General features: G+C 38.6%; 1 protein-coding gene across 12 annotated transcripts in view; it reads left to right on the plus strand.

Moving 5' to 3' along the window:
* Positions 1–22,629, plus strand: part of LOC144605409 (ankyrin repeat and SAM domain-containing protein 1A-like) — a 212,225-nt gene that overhangs the window by 183,760 nt on the left and 5,836 nt on the right. For 6 of the 12 annotated variants that reach the window (XM_078420614.1, XM_078420615.1, XM_078420622.1 and 3 more), the window contains 8 exons: positions 5,193–5,318; positions 6,147–6,218; positions 6,309–6,395; positions 7,712–7,849; positions 9,110–9,286; positions 9,888–9,989; positions 12,258–12,349; positions 16,769–16,908. In XM_078420614.1, the coding sequence (XP_078276740.1) occupies positions 5,193–5,318; positions 6,147–6,218; positions 6,309–6,395; positions 7,712–7,849; positions 9,110–9,286; positions 9,888–9,989; positions 12,258–12,349; positions 16,769–16,883 (909 nt within the window). In that variant the 3' untranslated portion in view covers positions 16,884–16,908. Of the gene's footprint in view, positions 1–5,192; positions 5,319–6,146; positions 6,219–6,308; positions 6,396–7,711; positions 7,850–9,109; positions 9,287–9,887; positions 9,990–12,257; positions 13,045–16,768; positions 16,909–22,629 lie in introns of those variants that run through there. The other 6 variants (XM_078420619.1, XM_078420625.1, XM_078420618.1 and 3 more) reach the window with 5 other exon arrangements.

Here is a 22,629-nt window from a genome sequence, read left to right on the forward strand (position 1 = left end):
CTACCTAAGGCTCACCATCTCAATCTTTGCATTTTGGTTACAAGTTTCTTGAGTGCAGGATGTTGTAGTGTGTGTTGGGGTGATGGTATAGGTGTTCTTTGTTAGTTTTTTTCATTATGTTGCAACAATGAAGACATCAGAAGTTTCTGATTTTATTTTAGTATTATTAAAATCTTTTTTTTAAATCACACTAGTTCTTAAAGTGCAGTATTTGAAAAAGTTAGATTTCAAATGAGGACCATTTGCTCATATCGGAGGACTAAAAGGCTGTGTATTTTACATTCTAAGCACGCGTGAATAAATACTCCAATGATCCTGCATGATCCTACATAATTTAGCAATGAATTGGTAAAATAATGTTGCCATAACATTTTAGATTTTGCATGTCAACAAAACCAGTTGTCATTTTGACTACAGATAAGTTGGAACACATGTTTGCAAACATTCTTTGCCTGTTTTTATGAAGTAATTCAGTGAAATATCTATGAATTTATTAAGCTAACCACCGTTGAGGTGCAAATTGCTGCTATTTACATACCTGGCACAGTTACAACAGATTATTCTCAAGCTAGTATCTTTGATGATCTCATCCTTCTGCTCCTCAGCACAGATGCTAAACTGCAATTTGGGCTGAAATATAGATTACTAACTTAAACAACCAGGTATTTTTCATTCAGTTGCTCATGTATTGGTTGCCATAATTTGCAGCTGTCATTGGGTAATCTTGAAAGAAAATCGTGTAATTCCTGCCTAAAATTACAGGCCACATTCATGTGCACAACACACCTGCTTTGAGTCGCACTCCAAATAAGTTCACTCCCCTTCTATGAAGCCAGCCGATAGCTCCCTTCCACAAAGGAACTGTTCAGTTTTTAATCACCTGGGATATATAGAGTGTGATTGTCTGGTTCACTTACATCGCTAAAGTCAATTTGTGATGTGGCAGTTAATAAGTCATGATGGTACTCTTAATTTGTTTGTTAATTTAACTGCAATGATAAAGCATAATAGGTAAATGTTGAGTATGGAGTAGTGTGAGCGGGTACTAATGGTCTGTCTTGGAGTCTGGTCAGAGGGGGACATCGGAAAATCAATTGGAGAGTGTGCTTAGTGCGAATTAGCAACAGGAGATAGTAATTGGCTTATTTATTGTCCTAAAAAATTCCTTGTCAACCTGCGGCTCTAAAATGAGATGTGCTATAAATATACCTGCAGCTACAGATCCAGTTTCAATCATTTTATTTTAAAAAGTAGCATTTTTCTTGTCACTTACCGCAATTTAAAGCTGACCACTTGAGCCATTGTTCCATCGTCCATGGAGATTTTACATCTTGTGCGGCCATTAAGGTCACATCACAGGAAGAGTTAAAACCAGACCCATCCAAGAATCAGATAACAACTGGCATCAGGTTCAGTCATGGCACAAGTCTTAGTCTGAACTACTGATGATGACCTTGCACATTTTTCTAAATTTCAGAAAGAAAAATTTTAGAAACTTATAGTGTAGGAAAATAACTGCAGATGCTGGTACAAATCGAAGGTATTTATTCACAAAATGCTGGAGCAACTCAGCAGGCCAGGCAGCATCTCGGGAGAGAAGAAATGGGTGACGTTTCGGGTCGAGACCCTTCTTCAGACTGATGTCAGGGGGGCGAGACAGCAGTCTAAAGAAGGGTCTTGACCCGAAACGTTACCCATTCCTTCTCTCCTGAGATGCTGCCTGACCTGCTGAGTTGCTCCAGCATTTTGTGAATAAATTTTAGAAACGTATAACTTTTTAAGCAACAATGCATTGGAAAAACTTTAATGCATTTTGGAAAGATTTCAAATATTATTTTTAATTGAACATTGGAAATAGTATAATTTCAATTAATTATTTATTGGAAAGACTAATATATTTAATTATTTAAAATGTGCTACCTCGATCTCTTACAGATGTTTTTGATGATTTCCGTTCATTTTGATAATTTTTATGGATAAACACTCCATCCTCCTCCTTGTACGTGGTGTAGATTCTTTGGATGAGTTACTTATTCAAGAGGCAATAAGATGGAAGTTTGCGCTTTGTTGATCTGTAAATGAATTTTAATCTCAAAACCCGATGTGCAGCCAGCAAAGACATCCTGAGTCTTTGATGGCAGCTTTTGAACCTCCGCATTAGATCACACATGCCTAGAAATCCCAAAGCTGGTGTCAGTCTCAAGAAGTAAAGATGACAAATTCCAGTGGTTATGCTGCAATCACTGCCATGAACTCTGGACCACTGTTCATTTTATTCTTAGGAAAAAAAAATGCAGATGCTGGTTTAAATCGAAGGTAGACACAAAATGCTGGAGTAACTCAGTGGGTCAGGCAGCATCTCGGGAGAGAAGGAATGGGTGACGTTTCGGTCGACCCGAAACGTCACCCATTCCTTCTCTCCGGCGATGCTGTCTGACCCGCTGAGTTACTCCAGCATTTTGTGTCTACCTTCATTTTATTCTTCCCTAACAACAAGCATGTGGGGGAGGCCACGGGTAAAATTGGGTATGCAGACTCCCTGCAGTACAAACATATTGATGTTTTTATTAATGGGACTGATGAAACAGTTCAATCAATTGGAAACCTGATTACAACACTATTGAGCTTTTCCATTTTGCTCATACCACTTCATTCATAATTATGCCTTTGTTGAGAAAGCAGATTACGATGATGCAAGATGCTCTAATATTTCTTCTCCTCAGCAGTGAACTCGGATTGAAGTCTCCATAGAACATAGTCCAACACAGAAACAGGCCCTATGGTCCACAATATCAGTGCCAACATGATGCCAAGACCAACTTTTATGTGCCTGCACATAATCCATATCTCCATTCCCTGCGAATTCCTTGCCTATCCTTAAATGCCACTATCATATCTGCCTCCCACCACCGCTCCTGACAGGTGTGTCAAGTACTCACCAGCCTCTGTGTACAAAAAAATTGCCCCACACATCTCTGGGAGACTTTGCCCCTCTCACCTTAAAACCATGCCCTCTAGAATTTGATTTTTCCATCCTCAGAAAATGTTCTAATTGTCGACCCTATCTATGCCTCTCCTAATTTTATATACATATCGTCTCCCTGCAACCTCCAGCATTCCAGAGATAACAATCCAAGTTTGTCCAACCTCTCCCTGTCATTAATACCCTCCAATCCAAACATCATTCTGGTAAACCACCTCTGCATCCTTTCCAAAGCTGCTACATCCTGTAATAAGGTGACCAAAACTGTTTGCAGTCTAACCAAAGTCCTAAAAAGCTGCATCATGACTTTCTGACCCTAATACTCAGTGCCCGGAGCTATGAAAGTAAGCATACCATATGCCTTCCTTTCCATGCTATCTACTTGTTACCACTTTCAGGTAGTTCTGGGCTCGAACCCCAAGATTCCTCTGTGCATTGATGTTGCTACGGGTTTTTTTGGCATTAAAAATATAGTTTAGAGAGAAGATGCAAAGTTCTTCAACAAGGCTCCAGCAATCTCCCCTCTTGCCTCATCAGCCCTGGGGATGTATCCACCTTAATACCCTTTAAGAGCCCAATACATCCACCTTCCTATTCTCAAACTACCCTTGGATATTCGTATTCTCCACACTAATCTCACTGCCGCGTACAAAGACAAACTGACTGTCCCTAACTAACCCATCCTCTTCCAAATGGAAGTAAATTCTGTCCCAAAGAATCCTCTCTTATAACTTCTCTATCACTGATGTGAGGCTCACCGGCCTATACTTCCCTTCTTAAACAGAGGAACAACATTAGCTACTCTCCAGTGCTCTTCGACCTCACCTATGGTTAGAGAAGATGGAAAGATCTTCAACATGGCTCCAGCAAACTCCTATCTTGCCTCATCAGCATTGGGGATTTATCCACCTTAATGCTCTTTAAGAGCCCCAACACATCCTCCTTCCTATTCTCAACCTGCCGTTGGATGTTAGTATTCTCCGCACTAATCTCACTGCCCTCCATGTCTGTCTTCTTGGTGAAAACAAATGCAAAGCACTCATTTCGTAATTCGCCCCCAATCCCTGACTCCAAACACAAATTCCCTCCTTTATCCTTCAAGTCCATCAAGTATTTCTCCCAAAACATTTGTAATGTCTTCACATTTGCAAATCATGCTGCCTGCATTGCTAGTAGAATATTGGTACTGAATTAACAATTAGTTTGTGATCCCCATTTGTGAAACTTTTGAATTTTCAGATACGTAATCCTACATTTTGATTCTACCAATTTAACTTTAACTTGGTTGATACTTACTTGACATGAACCAGAAACCAAGAAAGGTTGTAAGGAGGATGCAAAGGGTTCAAGCAATTTAGGCAAATTAAATCTATGAGCACATACATGGCATTTGGGTTATAACGTGTAAAAATGGGAAAGTTAAGAAGACGAAAAAACAGCGTTATTTAAATTATGATAGATTGAGAAATGTTGATGTGGAAAGGGATCTGGATGTCAATGAAAACCAGTTACGGCAAGAAAGCAAGCAGTTGAGAAGACAAATTATATATTGGCTTTCATTGCAAAAATAACGGAAGAAAGGATGTCTCATTTCAAATAGAGGTTGTCTTGGTGAACACAGTAAGCAGTTTCCTTGCCTAAAAAATAGATGTAACAGTAGAAGGAGAGCAACAAAGATTCACTTGACTGATTACTGGAATGGCAGATCCGAACCAGAACCAGAACCGAAAGATTTGGTTGGCTAGGAATATATTCGCCAGAGTTTAGAGAAATAAGAGATTTCATTGAAACATAGTTGACAGATTGGATTCACAGAAGACTTTTCCCCTGGCTAGGAGTTCTTGAACTAGGGGGGTTCAGTCTCAGCATAGTGGGTGAGAGATATAAGACTGAGGGAAGGAGAAATGTCTTCATTCTTTGGCTGAATATATTTGAAAAAAATATGAATTTCTAAACACAAATGACATTGAATCATGGGGAGAGAGGGGGAATGTACTTCTGAATTAGAGGATCTGCCATGATTGTATCGGATGGTGGAAGTGAATCTGAGAACTGAATTACATATTCCTGCAATTTTATTCTGTTCCAATACTACTCTAATCTACCTCATACTCAGAAGAGGTGAATATATGTGAATATGGTATAGGTTTATTTTTATTAGGGTGGTAGATATTTAGGAGCAACCATTTGTTTTTATTCATTTTTCCAGGAATATCGACGTGAGTCTCGAATAACACTTCGCCCGCCTAGTTTAGCAACACCGTATTCTCCTGTTCAGAATTGGCAGCACCAGCCAGAGAAGCTTATCTTTGAGTCCTGTGGCTATGAAGCGAATGTGAGTATCTTGTTCTGGACCTAATCTTTTTTAATGTTGTTAAATGAGAAATAAAATGCATTCAACTTGTGGGACAATATATATAATATATTAGCATTGCCATGATTTGAACTTTAAATTCCAAAGAAACATGGAGAGTAATGATTGAAGCATTTGGAGACAATTTCTATTAAATGTTGTTATTGTTCACACTGACTGCATTCTTTGTTAGGCAAGTCTCTTACCAATGTAATTGCTCATGCTCAATCATGTGTAATCTTTATTTCTTGTGAAGTCAAATTACACACGGAATTAACAGTTATGTGTTACTGCAGTGCAAGGCAATATTTCTACTTCTGCTTGTTGCTTTTTATACATGAAGGTGCATAGTTCGTGGCAGATTAAATGTTGATCTTACGTTGGCACTTGGACAAAGGAAGTTACTTCTTCAGAATTCTCACTGATCATTGGGAGAGGTTTGGAATCTATAGTACATTCATCTTTAGCCGCCCACTTAGACTGCTTCACAAAAGGTTGTGGTAAAGTGGTGCTAAACAATCACACCCTGAGCACAACTGCTGTTGAAATTCTCTAACTTTGCAGAAATCTGCCTCACTTATGGAAGTTGGAATTAATTGCTGGCCAAAAAAACTGTTTGTTCTTCCTTTTCTATTAGAATACTCAGCATAATGTACATTTGAAGTGTGAAGCATTTGTTGCAACTAAATAAATTTTGAAAGGCATGTGATTTTCCATACATTCCACATAAAGAGATAGAAAAAGCATAAGAATGTTTTGTAAGCCAATTCAAAGCACCATTATGATGAACTCTTTCTTCATCTGTTGCAGTATTTGGGCTCTATGCTTATTAAAGACCTAAAGGGGACCGAATCAACCCAGAATGCTTGTGCGAAAATGAGGGTTTGTATCAGTTCATCACATACAAACACAATATTTTGAATTAAGTCATGTTTGAATCTTTAATACATCTCCTGTTATGCTTTTGTTTAGAAATCTACCGAACAAATGAAAAAGATACCAACTATTTTCCTCTCCATCACTTATAAAGGTGTAAAATTCATTGATGCGTTTAATAAGGTATTTGTGGAGTTATCAGATCTTGTTACTTTCACTTCAGTCTGTGTGTTCTGCCAATCAGTCAATTTGTAATAATTTTGCCTTGAGAGTTCTCAAAGTTCAAATTGTAATTGGCCATGTATCAATCACGCTTCAACCAGAACCTTGCACTAAGAAATTGTTTGACTATGGTAGATTAGCAAAAACAAAAAGTTTGCAGTTATCTTCTCGGTCAACAGCAAGCAGTCACGACCTGAAACGTCGACTGTTCCATTTCCCTGCATGGATGCTACCTGACCCGCTGAGTTCCTCCAGCAACTTGTTTTTTTTAGCAAGCAGAAATGCTTTCTGATAGTGGGAACTTCGGGGCATGTTATTGATCATGCTGCTGGTAATGTTTGCCATTATATCACATTTATCCTAACCCCCAAGAGCTAAGTGATTTGCAATTTTTTTGTATGTCGCTCCAACATTCATTAATAACAAAAACTGTGACTGTGAAAATGTTGTTTATGTACTGCTTAACAATATGGTACAGGTCCACCATCGATTTTCCGGCAACTGGTGGTCTGGCGACCCCTTTAATCCGGACAAAATCTCCCCCCCCCCCCCCCCCCGGAAGTCCCCCAAAAAATGTGGCGCCTAGGCCGGATGAGGTGACCGATCTCGATCTCGATCTCAGTGGGACTCCCGTGTCAATCAGCGGGTTGACTTTGCCCATTGGAGCCAAGGCTCTGGGACTACGGCCTCGGCAGATACATTCCCATAGTTGACTTCCGTAGTCAACTTTGTAGTCCGATATCTGGGCCCCCCAAACTGTGATCTCTGTTGGCCCGTGAAAATGGATAATACGGCAAGGCTCTGGAAACAAGAGTTGCCCGAAAATCGGCACTTTATAAAGAAATTGGATAACAATAAACGTCTTGATACAGCACAATGATAAAGTTTGGAGTGAACAAAAACAGAGAACACTGAGGATGCTCGACAGGACAGTCGCATTTGTGGAGAGAGAAACAGAGTTAACATATAAGATTTATAATTCTCCATCTGTTGAAGGATCATTGATCTGAATTATTAACTTTTTTTCCGTCACCACAAATGCTGCCTGATCTCTTGAATATCCCCAGTGTTTTCTGTTTTTAATTCAGATTTCCAGCATTTGCCATTTTATGCTTCTCAAAGTTTTATGTGACTTGTTCCAACAAAGTGCTGCTCACAATAGGTAGACTTGTATTTTCCCAACTTCGACCCTTCTCAACCACAACTGGTTTGTTGTGATTTTTTTTCTAGGATAGTAAACGTTTAAATCTATTAAATAATATTTGTTTCATTCACAGAATATCATTGCTGAGCACGAAATCCGCAATATTTCCTGTGCTGCCCAGGATCCTGAAGATCTTTGTACATTTGCTTACATCACTAAAGATCTACAAACAAATCATCACTATTGCCACGTTTTCAGCACGCTTGATGTAGTACGTCATTATCCTCCTTCAATATTCGAAAGAAATATACAGCTCAAAAGTATTGTGCATGCTTCTAAGATTCAAACCACTAGTGTTCCCCACTGTTCTTAAACCCCTCCCTCTTCTTCAGGCTAAGCTTTGGTATAAAGGGTTGTTTTTTGATGATAAGAGTTTGTCTGAATATGCTTTCCAAATCCCACTCAGAAAAGGAAGTTTGGGAAGGGTAATTACGGTAATGTTTAATAAATGTTAATTTATTTTAAAAGCTTATAATTTTGGGCAGCTTTGATATTTCACCACTCCTCTCAGATGAGGTATCCTCTCCCAGATGGCATGACCACAGCCAAATGTTTTCATACATTATCATCTTGAATGGGAGAAGTTTTGACGGTGCAGAATAGGAGTGGTTGGTGCTGAGGAAAGTGATATTGCACAATAAAATGGCACAAATGCATGCTCTTCAGAAGATGAACAAAATCCTGGGATAGTATAAAAGGGAAAAATATTGAATGGCTTACTTTTTTTTCATTTTGTGCAATTCAACCAAGTAGAGCCTGTTCAATTTCGACACTGAGGGCTGTAAAACAATTCATCTTTTCATAAACTATACGAAGATGGACGCAAGGGTGCTTTCCAGGGCTAGATGCATTGATATGATTATTTTTTTAATCAACTCTGGGATCTTGGCATCCTCTTTCTACTCTTTGAATGCATTGAATAGTGGGGTGGACTTGAACTTAAAACTAAGCAACACCCTGTGTTGGCGATAAACCTAGGCATAACTATTCAGACATTGCATTTCGCAGCGGAGATAGAGTTTGAGGGAACTGGAGAAAATGTTTGTGTTTTTGCATGTATTTCAAAACTGAACTTGAGAACAGGGTCATTACAATGAAGGAAACGATTTACCAAATTTAGGTTTCTATCCACAATGGATGAAAAACTATGACTTTTTTTTAACTAATTGGATTCTTCATAAAAGCAGAACTGGACTTCAATGTCCAATACTTTCAGCTATAACAATGGTATCAATTTATATATATTTTATTGATGCAGAAATGGTTCATTGTGTTACTTTATTTGGGAAATGGCCCACATGACCTTATTAGCAGTGGCATCGGAAAGGTTATGCATGGATTTGGCCCAGGTCTTCACACAATGAAACAGAATGGTGTTGATTGATAACTAAAAACGATTAACCATGGAAGAGAATATTGAAACATAATAAAAACGGAAATAGTATTTTATTCATTACTATCTTTATTCCAGAATTTAACATATGAAATAATCCTTACGCTGGGACAGGCATTTGAAGTTGCCTACCAACTTGCACTGCAAGCTCAGAAACCTACTCAGACGTCCCTTTCCATGGCTGAAGCAGAGTATGCGGACGTGAGGACATCTAAACCAGTCCCTAAACCACGATCCAGCATGAGAAAATCTGCTGTAAGTTTAATTTGTTCAAAATGCTCCTAAAATGATGTAAGGAATTTGAGAAAGTTCTGGTTTGTAACAAGAAAATTGCATTTTTCAGAAAAGTATTGTATTTAGCTTCAAGAGAGTAATTTTTAACGTGATTTGGCATCATTGTTAACATTATAAATACATACTGTACGGCAATTTTCTTACAAAAGGCATATGAAACTGAAGTGGCATATAAATAATGTTCCATGAGATATGAAATTACAGTAAAATGCATTTGCGGGGAATGTTCAATACTGCCAGGAGGTATCTGTATCAATAAAATGTCCCATTCACATCTTCCAGCAAACTTCTCCTTGATAAATATAAATCTTTACAGAATTAATGAACTAACTTCAAGTCAAAAGAAAACGAACAAGGAATTAATATCACATTTACCTTCAAGTTTGCTTAAATTGTGCTGCAGTTATTGTGTTAGTCTATCAAAATGCATTAGTGAATGGTAGTTGACAGATAAATAAATTGATTCAATTAATAGATTAATGATCTGGTGGTGACCTTGCTGGATGTTATAGTATGCTATAGTTCACTAATGACTGCTGTCGTTTCTTACCAAATGGACCAGGTGCAGCCACTTAATAGCAGATGCTGTTACTGTCACACGTGCACTACTCACAGGCCTTCGCTTCCACCTCTACCGCTGCATTCGTTCAGCAAAGGAGTCCAGGTTTCTCTCTATATTTATATATCTCTGTTCCTCATGTGCATTCCCATCCATGCATGGCAGCCAGCAGCTTTAAAAAACCCACTGAAATTGGTTATTAACGAGAGCCGAAATTACCCGTTCATTTTCTAATGTGCACCTTGATAGTTCTGGCATTAAAAATAAATTACCAAAAGAACTATTGGGAGCCTATGAGATTGGGGTGAACCAAACTAAAATAAAATCTTGAGATTTGAGAATAAATTTAAATAATAAATATACTTAGAGCATTTTATAAGTTAAATTAAGAGTAGTCTGGAAGAAAGTTTAGAAATAGGCATTCAGAAGTGGGAAAATTGTGGAAATTCCTGGGGTAAAAAAGACACAAATTATATAATCAACAAAATTTCATGACAGAAGTTTGTCACTTCCACGATGATGGTAGACTTTCATCGCAGCTTCTGGCTAATCTCATTGTGTGCATCTTTTTCATCCTTCCATTTATATGCTTCCTCTTCTAATAATTGTCTAATTTCTTTTTAAGTGATTAATCTTTGAGATTTTTGTGTCAAGATTTATTTTATCAACTATGTCAATATTCCTAAAATTAAATATTATATCGCTAACCCATTCCCTTTCAGTAAATAGACACATTTTTTGTTCTTCGTATCAAAGTGGTTCTTCGTATTCAAGTGTTTTTTGCAAGAAGATTAGACTTTTTCATTATTTTGTGATTTGGTTTGTAAACTTTAAACAAAAATAGATTTGGGGATTGCTTTGCAGCTAGCATTATGTTCTTCAGCTATTATAAATCTCCGATGAATTATGGTTTATCTAATTTATTTGTTTGAAATCATTGCAAGAATGCCAAGTGGCAGATGGTAAGACTCATTAATAGTCAGTTTCTGCATTTTCTTCATATGCAAAGATGCGTCATGAGCAATTTGTTTGGATTGATAAATATGGTTCACTTGAGGGAACGCTGCTAATTCATACCTTTTAGTGTTTATTTGTGTCCATGCCTTTAAGCAGCGATAGATCATAGGTTTGGGTAGCATTTTCGATATTTCTGCCCATGGTTCTGCTTTAGGTTCAATATTTTAGGGCTCCCCTTAAATAATGTACTTATTGGCATTTTAGTTTGCAGAATCGATATTTGTGTGGTTGACAGAAAATAATAGTAATGGTTTTCCTTGCTCTTAAATATGCTTCCTCAATATTTTTAAATTTGCAAATGCTGACTATGAAACTTTTGTCACAGATTCATTTGCATTTAAAGTAAGATTTGTAGTCTTGTGCGGAACTGCGAAAAATGCATTTGTTACATAGTCTTCAAGCATCAACTACTTCTCAGCTCAAGGGTGGGATTGTCATAACCTGATAAATTTAGCAATCTGCATATTTCATTCATCTGAAATAACTGCTGTTCTCTGAGCTTTATTGCACCAAAACCAGCCTGATTATACAAAGAACACCGCATAAGCACTTTTGCACTAGGTTGTTTTTAAGCATGACTATTCTGTCTACATATCAGACACTCCTAGATGTCTGAGAAATTTGCACACTGATTAAAACAAATGTATATTAGTTCGTATTTGCTGCCAAATGAGTCCCAAGGAATGCTTGTCATTTGCGTGTCTAGTTTAGTTTATTATTGTAACGTGTACCGAGGTACTTTGAAAAGCGGCCTGGTTCACTGGAGGAGATATCTATGAAATTGAGTTGGCCTCAGCAGTAGCACAACATGGAAATTCTAGATGACTGTGCAAATCATAGAAAAACATTGTTTTGCTCTGAAGAAGGGAACAATTTAAAAGGCAAAATGCTTTTTTAGCTTATGGTTGGGTAGAAACTACATTTGACTGAAGTTGTTTCTTTTGTTAAAGGTGCCTTCAGTAGAGCTCCTCAAGAATTGTCTTGCACAAACTTGTAATTCAGTTATTTCCAAATGAGACACACACAACCTGCAAAAAACTGTGGTCAAGTGTTGCCGTGCATATCAGTAGTTGTTTGTCAGAGGAAAGCAATTTTTTTTGCACTTCTATTCCTCACTAAAAATACCTCGGTTAAGTCTCAACCACATTAGTCTTATTCACTGTTTGCTGTTTTTCATTATTCATCTATAAAAGTTGGGTGGTTTAATGCCTCTCAAAATTATCACAACTGATTGTCAATAATTTTCATTGCATTTCTCATCAGATTTGAATTGGTTATTAAATACACAGCACGGGATTAGTCTACAAATCAAAATAATTAGCATTTTCTCACATTTTTTTCGTCTTATTGTTGTAGATTGACAACATTGATCAAGATTCTCAATCACACGGTGCTGTGGCATGGATAGCTGACTCCAAGCAGGATTCCAAGAGGACAATTAGTACAAAGTATGAAACCACCATTTTCTGACCACCTGGTTCTCCTGCTTCTACTCTGTGCCTTTGCACTGTGAACCTGTTCCACTACTCCGCGTCCTGTAGCGGGCACTTAAAGCTGCTTTCACTCTTCTCAAAGGGGAATTTCGTACTTGAGCCTATACTCAACCCTGTAATCCAAATACAGCTGCCTTCAACTTCTTGGTGATCTTTCAACTGCTTTAAAACTAAAACTCTGGAAATACTTGGGAACCTTATTTCACATCTGAACTTTGAAATACTCTAACCTCCCAGCACTGTGAGCTAGCTACTGCACTGTTACCTAATCCACCCAAATGCTACTAAAGTCATATGCCAATATTATATGAATTCATATCTTGCATTTTTTCCAGAGTTATACATTTTCAGTAAGACATTTGCTTCTAACCTTGTGGATCAAAGGTGCTTTTAAAAGACCACATATCCTTTTTAACTTGCTTTCTTAAAGATGTTGATTTTAAACCGTCTCAAAGCACATGCCTCATCCAAACTGTCTTGTAGTTTGGTTAGTCAAACTGTTTGAGAACGATGATGTGTGAATCAGTCAAAATGGCATGCAATGATAAAATTGATGACTTATTGCTATGTTCTGATAATTTTTTTAAAATTTCAACCAAGGTAAATTTGAAAACACTTTTCTTTATATACAGTGCCCTCCATAATGTTTGGGACAAAGACCCATCATTTATTTATTTGCCTCTGTACTCCACAATTTGAGATTTGTAATAGAAAAAATCACTTGTGGTAAAAGTGCACATTGTCAGATTTTATTAAAGGTCATTTTTATACATTTTGGTTTCACCATGTTGAAATTACAGCTGTGTTTATACATCGTCCCCCCATTTCAGGGCACCATAATGTTTGGGACACATGGCTTCACAGGTGTTTGTAATTGCTCAGGTGTGTTTAATTGCCTCCTTGATGCAGGTATAAGAGAGCTCTCAGCACCTAGTCTTACCTCCAGTCTTTCCATCACTTTTAGAAACTTTTATTGCTGTTTGTCAACATGAGGACCAAAGTTGTGCCAATGAAAATCAAAGAAGCCATTATGAGACTGAGAAACAAGAATAAAACTGTTAGAGACATCAGCCAAACCTTAGGCTTACCAAAATCTATTGTTTGGAACATCATTAAAATGAAAGAGAGCACTGATGAGCTTACTAATTCACAAAGGGACTGGCAGGCCAAGGAAGACCTCCACAGCTGATGACAGAAGAATTCTCTCTATAATAATGAAAAATCCGCAAACATCTGCCCGACAGATCAGGTGTGGATTTGTGATCAGGAGTCAGGTGTGAATTTGTCAATGACCACTGTCCGCAGAAGACTTTGTGAACATAAATACAGAGGCTACACTGCAAGATACAAACCACTGGTTTGCCACAAAAAAAGGATTGCCAGGTTACAGTTTGCCAAGAAGTACTTAAAAGAGCAACCACGGTTCTGGAAAAAGGAGATGAGACGAAGATTACTTATATCAGAGTGATGGCAAGAGCAAAGTATGGAGGAGAGAAGGAACTCCCCAAAATCCAAAGCATACCACCTCATCTGTGAAACACGGTGGTGGGGGTGTTATGGCCTGGGCATGTATGGCTGCTGAAGGTACTGACTCACTTATCTTCATTGATAATACAATTGCTGATGGTAGTAGCATAATGAATTCTGAAATGTACAGACACATCCTATCTGCTCAAGATCAAACAAATGCTTCATATAAAGCCCTAAATGGACACTCCCCCCCCCTACATCAAAAATCTTCTAACCCCCCTCTCTAACTCCAGGTCCCTCAGATCGGCCGACTTGGGGCTATTCACTATCCCGCGGTCTAGGCTTAAACTCAGGGGTGACCGCGCTTTTGCGGTTGCAGCTCCTAGACTGTGGAACAGCATCCCTCTCCCGATCAGAACTGCCCCCTCCATCGACTCCTTTAAGTCCAGGCTCAAAACATATTTCTACTCCCTAGCGTTTGAGGCTCATTGAGGAGGCGCTGTGAACTGTTTGCGTGCTACTGTATGTTTTCATTTTTTTTCTATTGGAACCTAATCAAATGTACAGCACTTTGGTCAACGTGGGTTGTTTTTAAATGTGCTATACAAATAAAATTGACTTGACTTGACTTGACTTCAAAACTCATTGGCCGGCGGTTCATTCTACAGCATGACAATGATTCCAAACATTACTGCTAAAAGCAACAAAGGACTTTTTCAAAGCTAAAAAATGGTTAATTCTTGAGTGGTCAAGTCAATCACCCGATCTGAACCCAATTGAGCATGACTTTTATATGCTGGAGAAAACTGAAGGGGACTAGCTCCCAAAACAAGCAAAAGCTAAAGATGGCTGCAATACAGGCCTGGCAGAGCATCACCAGAGAAGCCACCCAGCAACTCGTGTTGTCCATGAATGACTTCAAGCAGTCATTACATGCAAAGGATATGCAAGAAAATACTAAACATGACTACTTTCATTTACATGGCATTGCCGTGTCCCAAACATTATGGTGCCCTGAAATGGGAGGACTATGTATAAACACTACTGTAATTTCTACATGGTGAAACCAAAATGTATACAAATGGTCTTTAATAAAATCTGGCACTTTAACCATATGTGATTTTTTTCTATTACAAATCTCAAATTGTGGAGTACAGAGGTAAATAAATAAATGATGGGTCTTTGTCCCAAACATCATGGAGGGCACTGTAACTGAACTTGTCGAATGACGTCCAGTCTCATTAGTGGAGTTTTCTTTTAAAGCTTTACCTTATGATGGGGCATGTCTGAAAGAATCAACTTTTCTGATATGGTTATAGAAGCACTGACTGAGCAGATAAACCAGAGACGTGCCATTTAGCTTTTTATGTGATCCAATTTGAAATCTTCCGCACTTCCTCGAATGATCAAATGATATTAGAGTTTCGGAGATTACTTTGAATTGTTGAACTTTTACAACTGCTAAATATTTGTCACAAACTGTATATTCAAAGTTACCTTATTCAAATTATATAAGAAATCAAGTTTTTAGGCTCTACATTATTCATCTTGTGCAATACAAATGATTGGAAAATTCTTTTTTTTTGGAAACCAAATCAATGGGAATTATCAGGAGTACACTATGCTGAAGTGATAAATATTGAGTATTATGTATTGCACTCAGTATTCATATCTACTCGGGCTGTTAACGTATGTCATCATCGATGTGTGGAATCCTTAATTTACTTTCTGCACAATTCAATTTCTTTCTTCGATATTCAGCATTAATTAATAGGGTGCACAAGCATTTTAAATCTGACTGATAAACTTTCTGATTGTATCCTTTCATCGTCATTTTTACGGTTGTGCTCTGAAGTCTTTAATTTCAGAGTGAACCATATTCTTTCACTACCTATGAATGAGATTCGCAAGAGTCTTTCTTTGCATAGATTCTATCTAAGACCACACAAGCAAATCAATCAATTTGTGTATGGAAAACTGACAAGTTTCCACTTTGGATTTGTAGAAAGCTCCACACCACAAAAAAAGGCTGATATGGCTGTTTTCTCCATCCACTCCCCTGCTCAGTTTTTCCAGGATATTCAGCCCATGTTCACAATTTCCAACATTTTCAGCTTTTGTTTACAGTTTCCAGCATTATTAATATTTTGTCTTTTCTTTTTTTTACTGTCCAATGGCCTCTGGAATGAATTTAATGCAAAAGTCATTTTGCATTTCAGGAGTAATAAATACTTATTTTTAATTATTTTTTCCAATGTTCATTAACCATTGGCATGTCGGCTTGAAAAGGGACAGATTATTTGGCATTACAGGCCACCCTGTGTTACGAATGCCCATCTTATTACATTTAAAGGTCCAGTGTAGATGTACACATTCGTTTTTACGAGCTGCAGAATTAATTTCCTCTCCACTTTTAGTAGTTCTTTCTTATCGGTCTTATGCACTTTTACATAGAAACATAGAAAATAGGTGCAGGAGGAGGCCATTCGGCCCTTCGAGCCAGCACCACCATTCATAGTAATCATGGCTGATCGTCCCCAATCAATACCCTGTGCCTGCCTTCTCCCCATATCCCTTGATTCCACTAGCCCCTACAGCTCTATCTAACTCTCTCTTAAATCCATTCAGTGATTTGACTTCCACTGCCCTTTGTGGCAGAGAATTCCACAAATTTACAACTCTCTGGGTGAAAAAGTTTTTTCTCACCTAAGTTTTAAACAGCCTCCCCTTTATTGTAAGACTGTGGCCCCTGGTTCTGGACTCGCCCAACATTGGGAACATTTTTCCTGCATCTAGCTTGTCCAGTCCTTTTATAATGTTATATGTTTCTATAAGATCCCCTCTCATCCTTCTAAACTCCAGTGAATACAAACCTAGTCTTTTCAATCTTTCCTCATATGTCAGTCCCGCCATACCAAGGATCAATATCGTGAACCTACGCTGCACTGCCTCAATTACAACGATGTCCTTCCTCAAATTAGGAGACCAAAACTGTACACAATACTCCAGATGTTTTTGACGCTGTTCATTACAACACTGTTGAGGTATGACTGTTGACTGTGACATGTTGACTGTTTTTGGTATATTTTCTCACTAATGGCCAAAATGTATTGATGAACATCTGTTCATTACCAGGGGATAACAGATGCAGTATGATGCAGATTGTTGTGTTGTCAATTTATCAGCAGATTTGTAATTTGCCACGAAATACAGAATTTGATTGTCTTGATAATCCTCATGAAAAATGGCTTTTCCATAAATATCAGTGTTTATAGAGAAGAGCTATTCAATCTAATTGAAAATGTTATATTGACTAAAATTAATCACAGCAATCTGATAAACTTGTCTTCACCATGGATGCCTAATGAAGTTGCTTCCAGCATTGATCTGTCCGTGAATCCCACTAACGAATTTGGAAATACTGTGTTATAGTACTTTGCAAAGCAGCAAAGGGTTGTTAACTCCCTTCAAACTAATTTCCCATGCTGCAGTGAAACTATGCTTGTTAAAGTCATTAAAGGCATGCTGAGTATGATTTTCTGCAGAACACTTTTTGCAGCTTTCAATCATTGTGTTTCCCTTATAATTCATTGTATGACCCTTTGGAACAAGTTATATTATTCTCCCCGTGAAACTGAATGGTAAATCAGTGCACTGAAATGAGGTACCTCTGTTCCCAGTGTGGGCTCCCGTACATCGCTGAGACCAAACGTAGACTTGGTGACTGTTTTCCCAAACACTTACACTCAGTCCGCCGAGGTCTACAGGATCGCCCGGTTGCCAACCATGTCAACTTCCCTTCCCATTCCCATAGTGACCTTTCTGTCCTGAGCTGCTTCCATTGCCAGAGTGAGGCCACACACAATTTGGAGGAACAGCATCTCATATTTGTCTTGGGTAGCTTGCAACCTGCAGTATGAATGTTGAATTCTCTAATTTTAAATAACTTCTACCTACTCCCCCCAATCCCCCTTGCTCCCTTCCTCCATCCTAATCTTTTAACCTTTTCTACAGTTCACCACATTGTATCGCTCTTAACGTCACAACTTCCCTAGCCAACAATGGGTCTATCAGGCTACCACCCAACCTGAGGTCATTTGTGGTCAGCCCTGATCGGTCCTGGTCTTTTTTCATCTCCAGCTCTTCACCCCACTCCCTACTTTCAGTCTGAAGAAGGGTCCTGATCCAAAATGTCCACCTATCCTTTTTCTCCAGAGATGCTGTGTGTCCTGCTGAGTTACTCAAGCACTTTGTGTCTATCTTTAGTTCAAACTGAATCTTGTATCAATGTTCAGCTTTTCATCTCTTTCTCTTGTTTTAAATGTTGACCTCCTGCTTATCCCAACAGTGGAGATGTTTTGGCTAATTCAAAATGTTATGCTTGTTCCTTTTTACAGCACAGAGTTTCATAAATTAACCTTGACAAAGCATTTTCTAGATCCACATTCTAACTTTCAACCGATTAGATACTCTCAGTTGTTCATATGTGTGATATCTCCGGACATATTTTAAAATCCTATGATTTAAGTTTCTCTGACTATGAACAGAAAATTATTTTCAACTCTGAGTCTCTAGTTTTTGAAATTCAAATATTGCCTTCAAAGTTCAATCTGTCATGGTGCCTTTGGATTGCTTCTCACCACCAATCCCTACCCTTTATACTCCTCTCTACCCACCTCCACTTTGAGCTGTTCCTTTTACATAAGATACAAAGAAAAAGTCTGTTGTTGTTACATTAAAATTCGGTAAATCTAATTGCTTGAATCATCTGTTGGACTCCTCTATTTAAACTTGAAGTCTGATTAGTATTTCAGATACATATCTTGTCCCAGCTGAGAAAAGGCATTGAATATAATGTTGAATACTCAAAACTTCTTTCTATGTGGGACATCTAAGCATTGTATAAATTAGAATTATCACACACTCGTAATCAGGATATTATCCAAGTCAATTATAAGTTTAATCATTTTGTAGTATGTAGTTGAGTTTATCTTTCAGAATTTGTAAAAATAATTGGTTTTATCCATTTACTCATGGGGAAAATCTGGTCTCTGTAATCTCCAGGAACATAGGTAATTAATCCTCTCAAAACTGGCATAGATTATTATTGTGATTTGATCATTAATGGTGAACCAGACATACAAGACCCAGAGTTGGAGAAACTTAAAGATACAGGATTTTATTTGTGACTGTCAAAGATGTGGGTGGGCAGATTTTGTGGTTTTGAGCAGTAATGAGAAGTTTGTCATAAACACAATCAAATGTGCAATGGGAAGAGAGGAGGAAAAGAGAAACACAGAATTGGTTTATTGCAGCTGGCAAAAGAAATCAAGGCTTAATGATAATTCTGAAAGCCTTAACGTTCTCAAAATGTACTTCAAACAATATGACAATTAAGTGGCAAATTAGATCATTTTATTTGTTTCAATGTTAGGGATAGCATTTTAAAATAAAATGTTGATGCAATAAGAAGTTCACAGCAATAAATGCTACTGTTAGTTTTATAATTATTGACAGCAAGGAAGGCTAGATACCAACTAATTCGAGATGATTCGCCCACAAATTCAATGGGTGATACTTTTTTTCAGCACTTTATGCATGAAATTTATTTTTTATCTGGAACACAACACATTTACAATAGTAAAAAAGACACTAAGTGCAGAGAATAACAGTGGGTCTGGCAGCATCACTGGCGAACATAGATGAGCGACGTTTTGGGTTGGGGCCCTTCAATCTGAAGAAGGGTCCCAACCGAAAATGTCAGCTATCGATGTTCTCCAGAGATGCTGCCTGACCCTCTTGAGTTATTCCAGCAGTTTGTCTTTTGTTTGTAAATCATCATCTGCAGTTCTTTGTGTCTACATTTATATAAGCGTCTGGGTGAAATCGTACCACTCTAGAAATTCAATCTGCCATTTCCAATCATAGATTTCTAGTGCACAAATAGCTGAATTCCACATAAGACATGAGTGTAATTATGTAATTTTCCTCCAACACACTTTGCTGAATGCTTTAAGAGGAAATTACCTTGCATTGTTCATAAGTATGCTTGGCATTGTGCATTTCCAGCCCAAATGGTTTACAGCATGCAGCTTGTTGTCTGCCTAAGCAGATGGTTTCCCTACTAAGAGGTTTTCTTATCAGTTCTCCTTTAAGTTATTGATTTGCTTTATATCAGGACTGAAGGCCCCAGTCATCTCAAGTACCCTGCAACATCTCTACTTCCCCAATTATGGGCCCTCGTTTTTTCCCCTATTACTGATCACCCGGCTGTTCCACCAACAGCTGCGATCTTAAGCTGTCAACTCACTGACCCTCACCGCAACAGCTAGTAGAAGGCTCCCAACTCACGAACTCCAGAGCTGATTGCAATCCCTCTCTTGTCACCCTCCGGCCTTGCCATCTGCAACCTTCTCTGATAGCTCCATCCAGCCGCTGCCCCTGAAAACCTTTGCTTTGTTCTGCTGTGAGATGCAACTCAAAGGCTTTGCACTCTTGAGCTTTCTCAAACAGTAGACCCGTGACCGGAATTATCATCAGATTATGTGCTATGGCTATCATTGCACTTCTTCAAGCACCTGTGAGTTTTATTATAATGGTTATATAAAATGGTTGTGGACTCATCATATTATTCTGAGATTTTGTCAAGATAGTGAGTTATGGGATAAAATCAAAAACGGTTGTGCCAAGGCCAAAATCCCAATTATGAGTTATTTGAGGGACTAATTCCACCGTGCACTGCTCCCTCTGCATGGGATGCTCTCCTTTGCATGGGAAGCTCTCCTGTTTTCTTGGCTTTCAGCAGGGGAAACTCTTGGGTATTTCAGCTGTAGATGGTCTTAGTTTAGTTTATTATCACGTGCACCCAGCTACAGTAAAAAGCTTTTTGTTGCATGCTGATCAGTCAGCAGAAAGACAATGCATGATTACAATCAATCCATTTACAGTGTAGAGATACATGATAAGGAAATAACGTTTAGTGCAATGTAATGCCAGCAAAGTCCGGTCAAGGATAGTCCCAGGGACATCAAAGAAGTAGGTAGTACCGGCACGGTGGCGCAGCGGTAGAGTTGCTGCCTTACAGCGAATGCAGCGCCGGAGACCTGGGTTCGATCCTGACTATGGGTGCTGTCTGTACGGAGTTTGTACGTTGTTCCCGTGACCAGCGTGGGTTTTCTCCGAGATCTTCGGTTTCCTCCCAGATTCCAAAGACGTACAGGTTTGTTGGTTAATTGGCTTGGTAAATGGAAAAATTGTCCCTTGTGTGTGTAGGATGGTGTTAATGTGCGGAGATCACTGGTCGGCGCGGACCCGGTGCGCCGAAGGGCCTGTTTCCGCACTGTATCTCTAAACAAAAAAAAACCTAAAGCAGTTCAGCACTGCTCTCTAGTTGTGGTAGGATGATTCATTTGCCTGATAACAGCTGGGACGAAACTGTCCCTGAATTTGGTGGTGTGCGTTTTCACATTTTTATACCTTTTGCCTGATGGGAGAGGGGAGAAGAGACTCGTCCTTGATTATGCTGCTGGCCTTGCCGAGGTAGCGCGAGTCTTCAAAGAATCCACACATTGTGGCTATCCACTAAGTGCCCTTGTCATCCACAAACTATTTTTCTGGTCATAAGTTTTGAATTGGCCCTCAGGAGATTGTTGGACCGAGATGAGATTTTAAAGAAATGTCAAAGTTTAAGGTCCCTTGACCCAAAGATATTTCTGCTGTAGTTTTAAAACTCAACAATGCGATTTTGCATTCATAAGTTCACACCCTCATATCCCACCTCTGAAGAGAGGATGTCAGAGACGATTGACTGGGGACTTTCAAAAAAGGAATCACTTTTATTTACTGTAACTACAAATGGTTCTGCCTGCCAGGGGGAAAGCCATCACAAAGGTCTTCAACTAGCGATTAAAGAGCTGCTTTGCAAATAATAGTTTGGATTCCATCTTTTGGGAGAAACCCCATGTGACAACTCTGAGAAACATTGGCACTTGTATCCAACCACAGAATATGGCTGTTTTTAAGTAAAAAAACAATCTTTTGGAGGAACTCAGCTGGTCAGGTAGCACCTGTGGTGGGAAATGGACAGTTGATGCTTCGGATCAAGAAGAAGGATCTAGATTTCATCCATTTTCGTCCACAGATCTAAGTTTCTCCATCAGTTTGTTTTTTGCTCAAGATTCCACCATCCGCAGTCTCTTATGTTTCCATTTCCCTTTTTTAACTTCACAAAGTCAAAGACTGTCGGTCAAAGAGACTAAGAAGAATCCTTTGCAAATTTGGAGCCCTCATAAATTTGTCAGCATTTTATACCTGCTATTTGATTTGCTAAAATTTAATTTTTTGGTGGGGTGGTGGTGGGGTGGTTCTTGCCCTGTATGGCACAATTGAAATCAGGAATTGACGATCCACATTTTAATGCAGGAAAATATTCATTACTTGCCCTGTTTTTTGTTCTGACTCATTGCCTCTTTCTTTCCATTTTGCAAACACCTTCCAACATTCCCCAGGCTGAGACAGAATTTGTAACTTAGGTGAGCTTTTCTGGCTGTCAGTTTTATTTTGCAGATGATCACTCCTCTCCCGGGCAACGTTTGCCAATAACATCAGCTTTGCCATTGAACATGTGTGATTAGTCATGGGAATATGCCCATCTCATTCTGTCCTTGATGAAGTTCATCAGTAGATAACTGGATCCCTCAGCACTCTAACTTGGCTAAATGTTTGTTTCTGGCAGTCGGAAGTGGGAGATATGAGATAGTAAATAT

This window comes from Rhinoraja longicauda, chromosome 24 (assembly GCF_053455715.1).
Source record: "Rhinoraja longicauda isolate Sanriku21f chromosome 24, sRhiLon1.1, whole genome shotgun sequence".
In the NCBI taxonomy this organism is placed as follows: domain Eukaryota; kingdom Metazoa; phylum Chordata; class Chondrichthyes; order Rajiformes; family Arhynchobatidae; genus Rhinoraja; species Rhinoraja longicauda.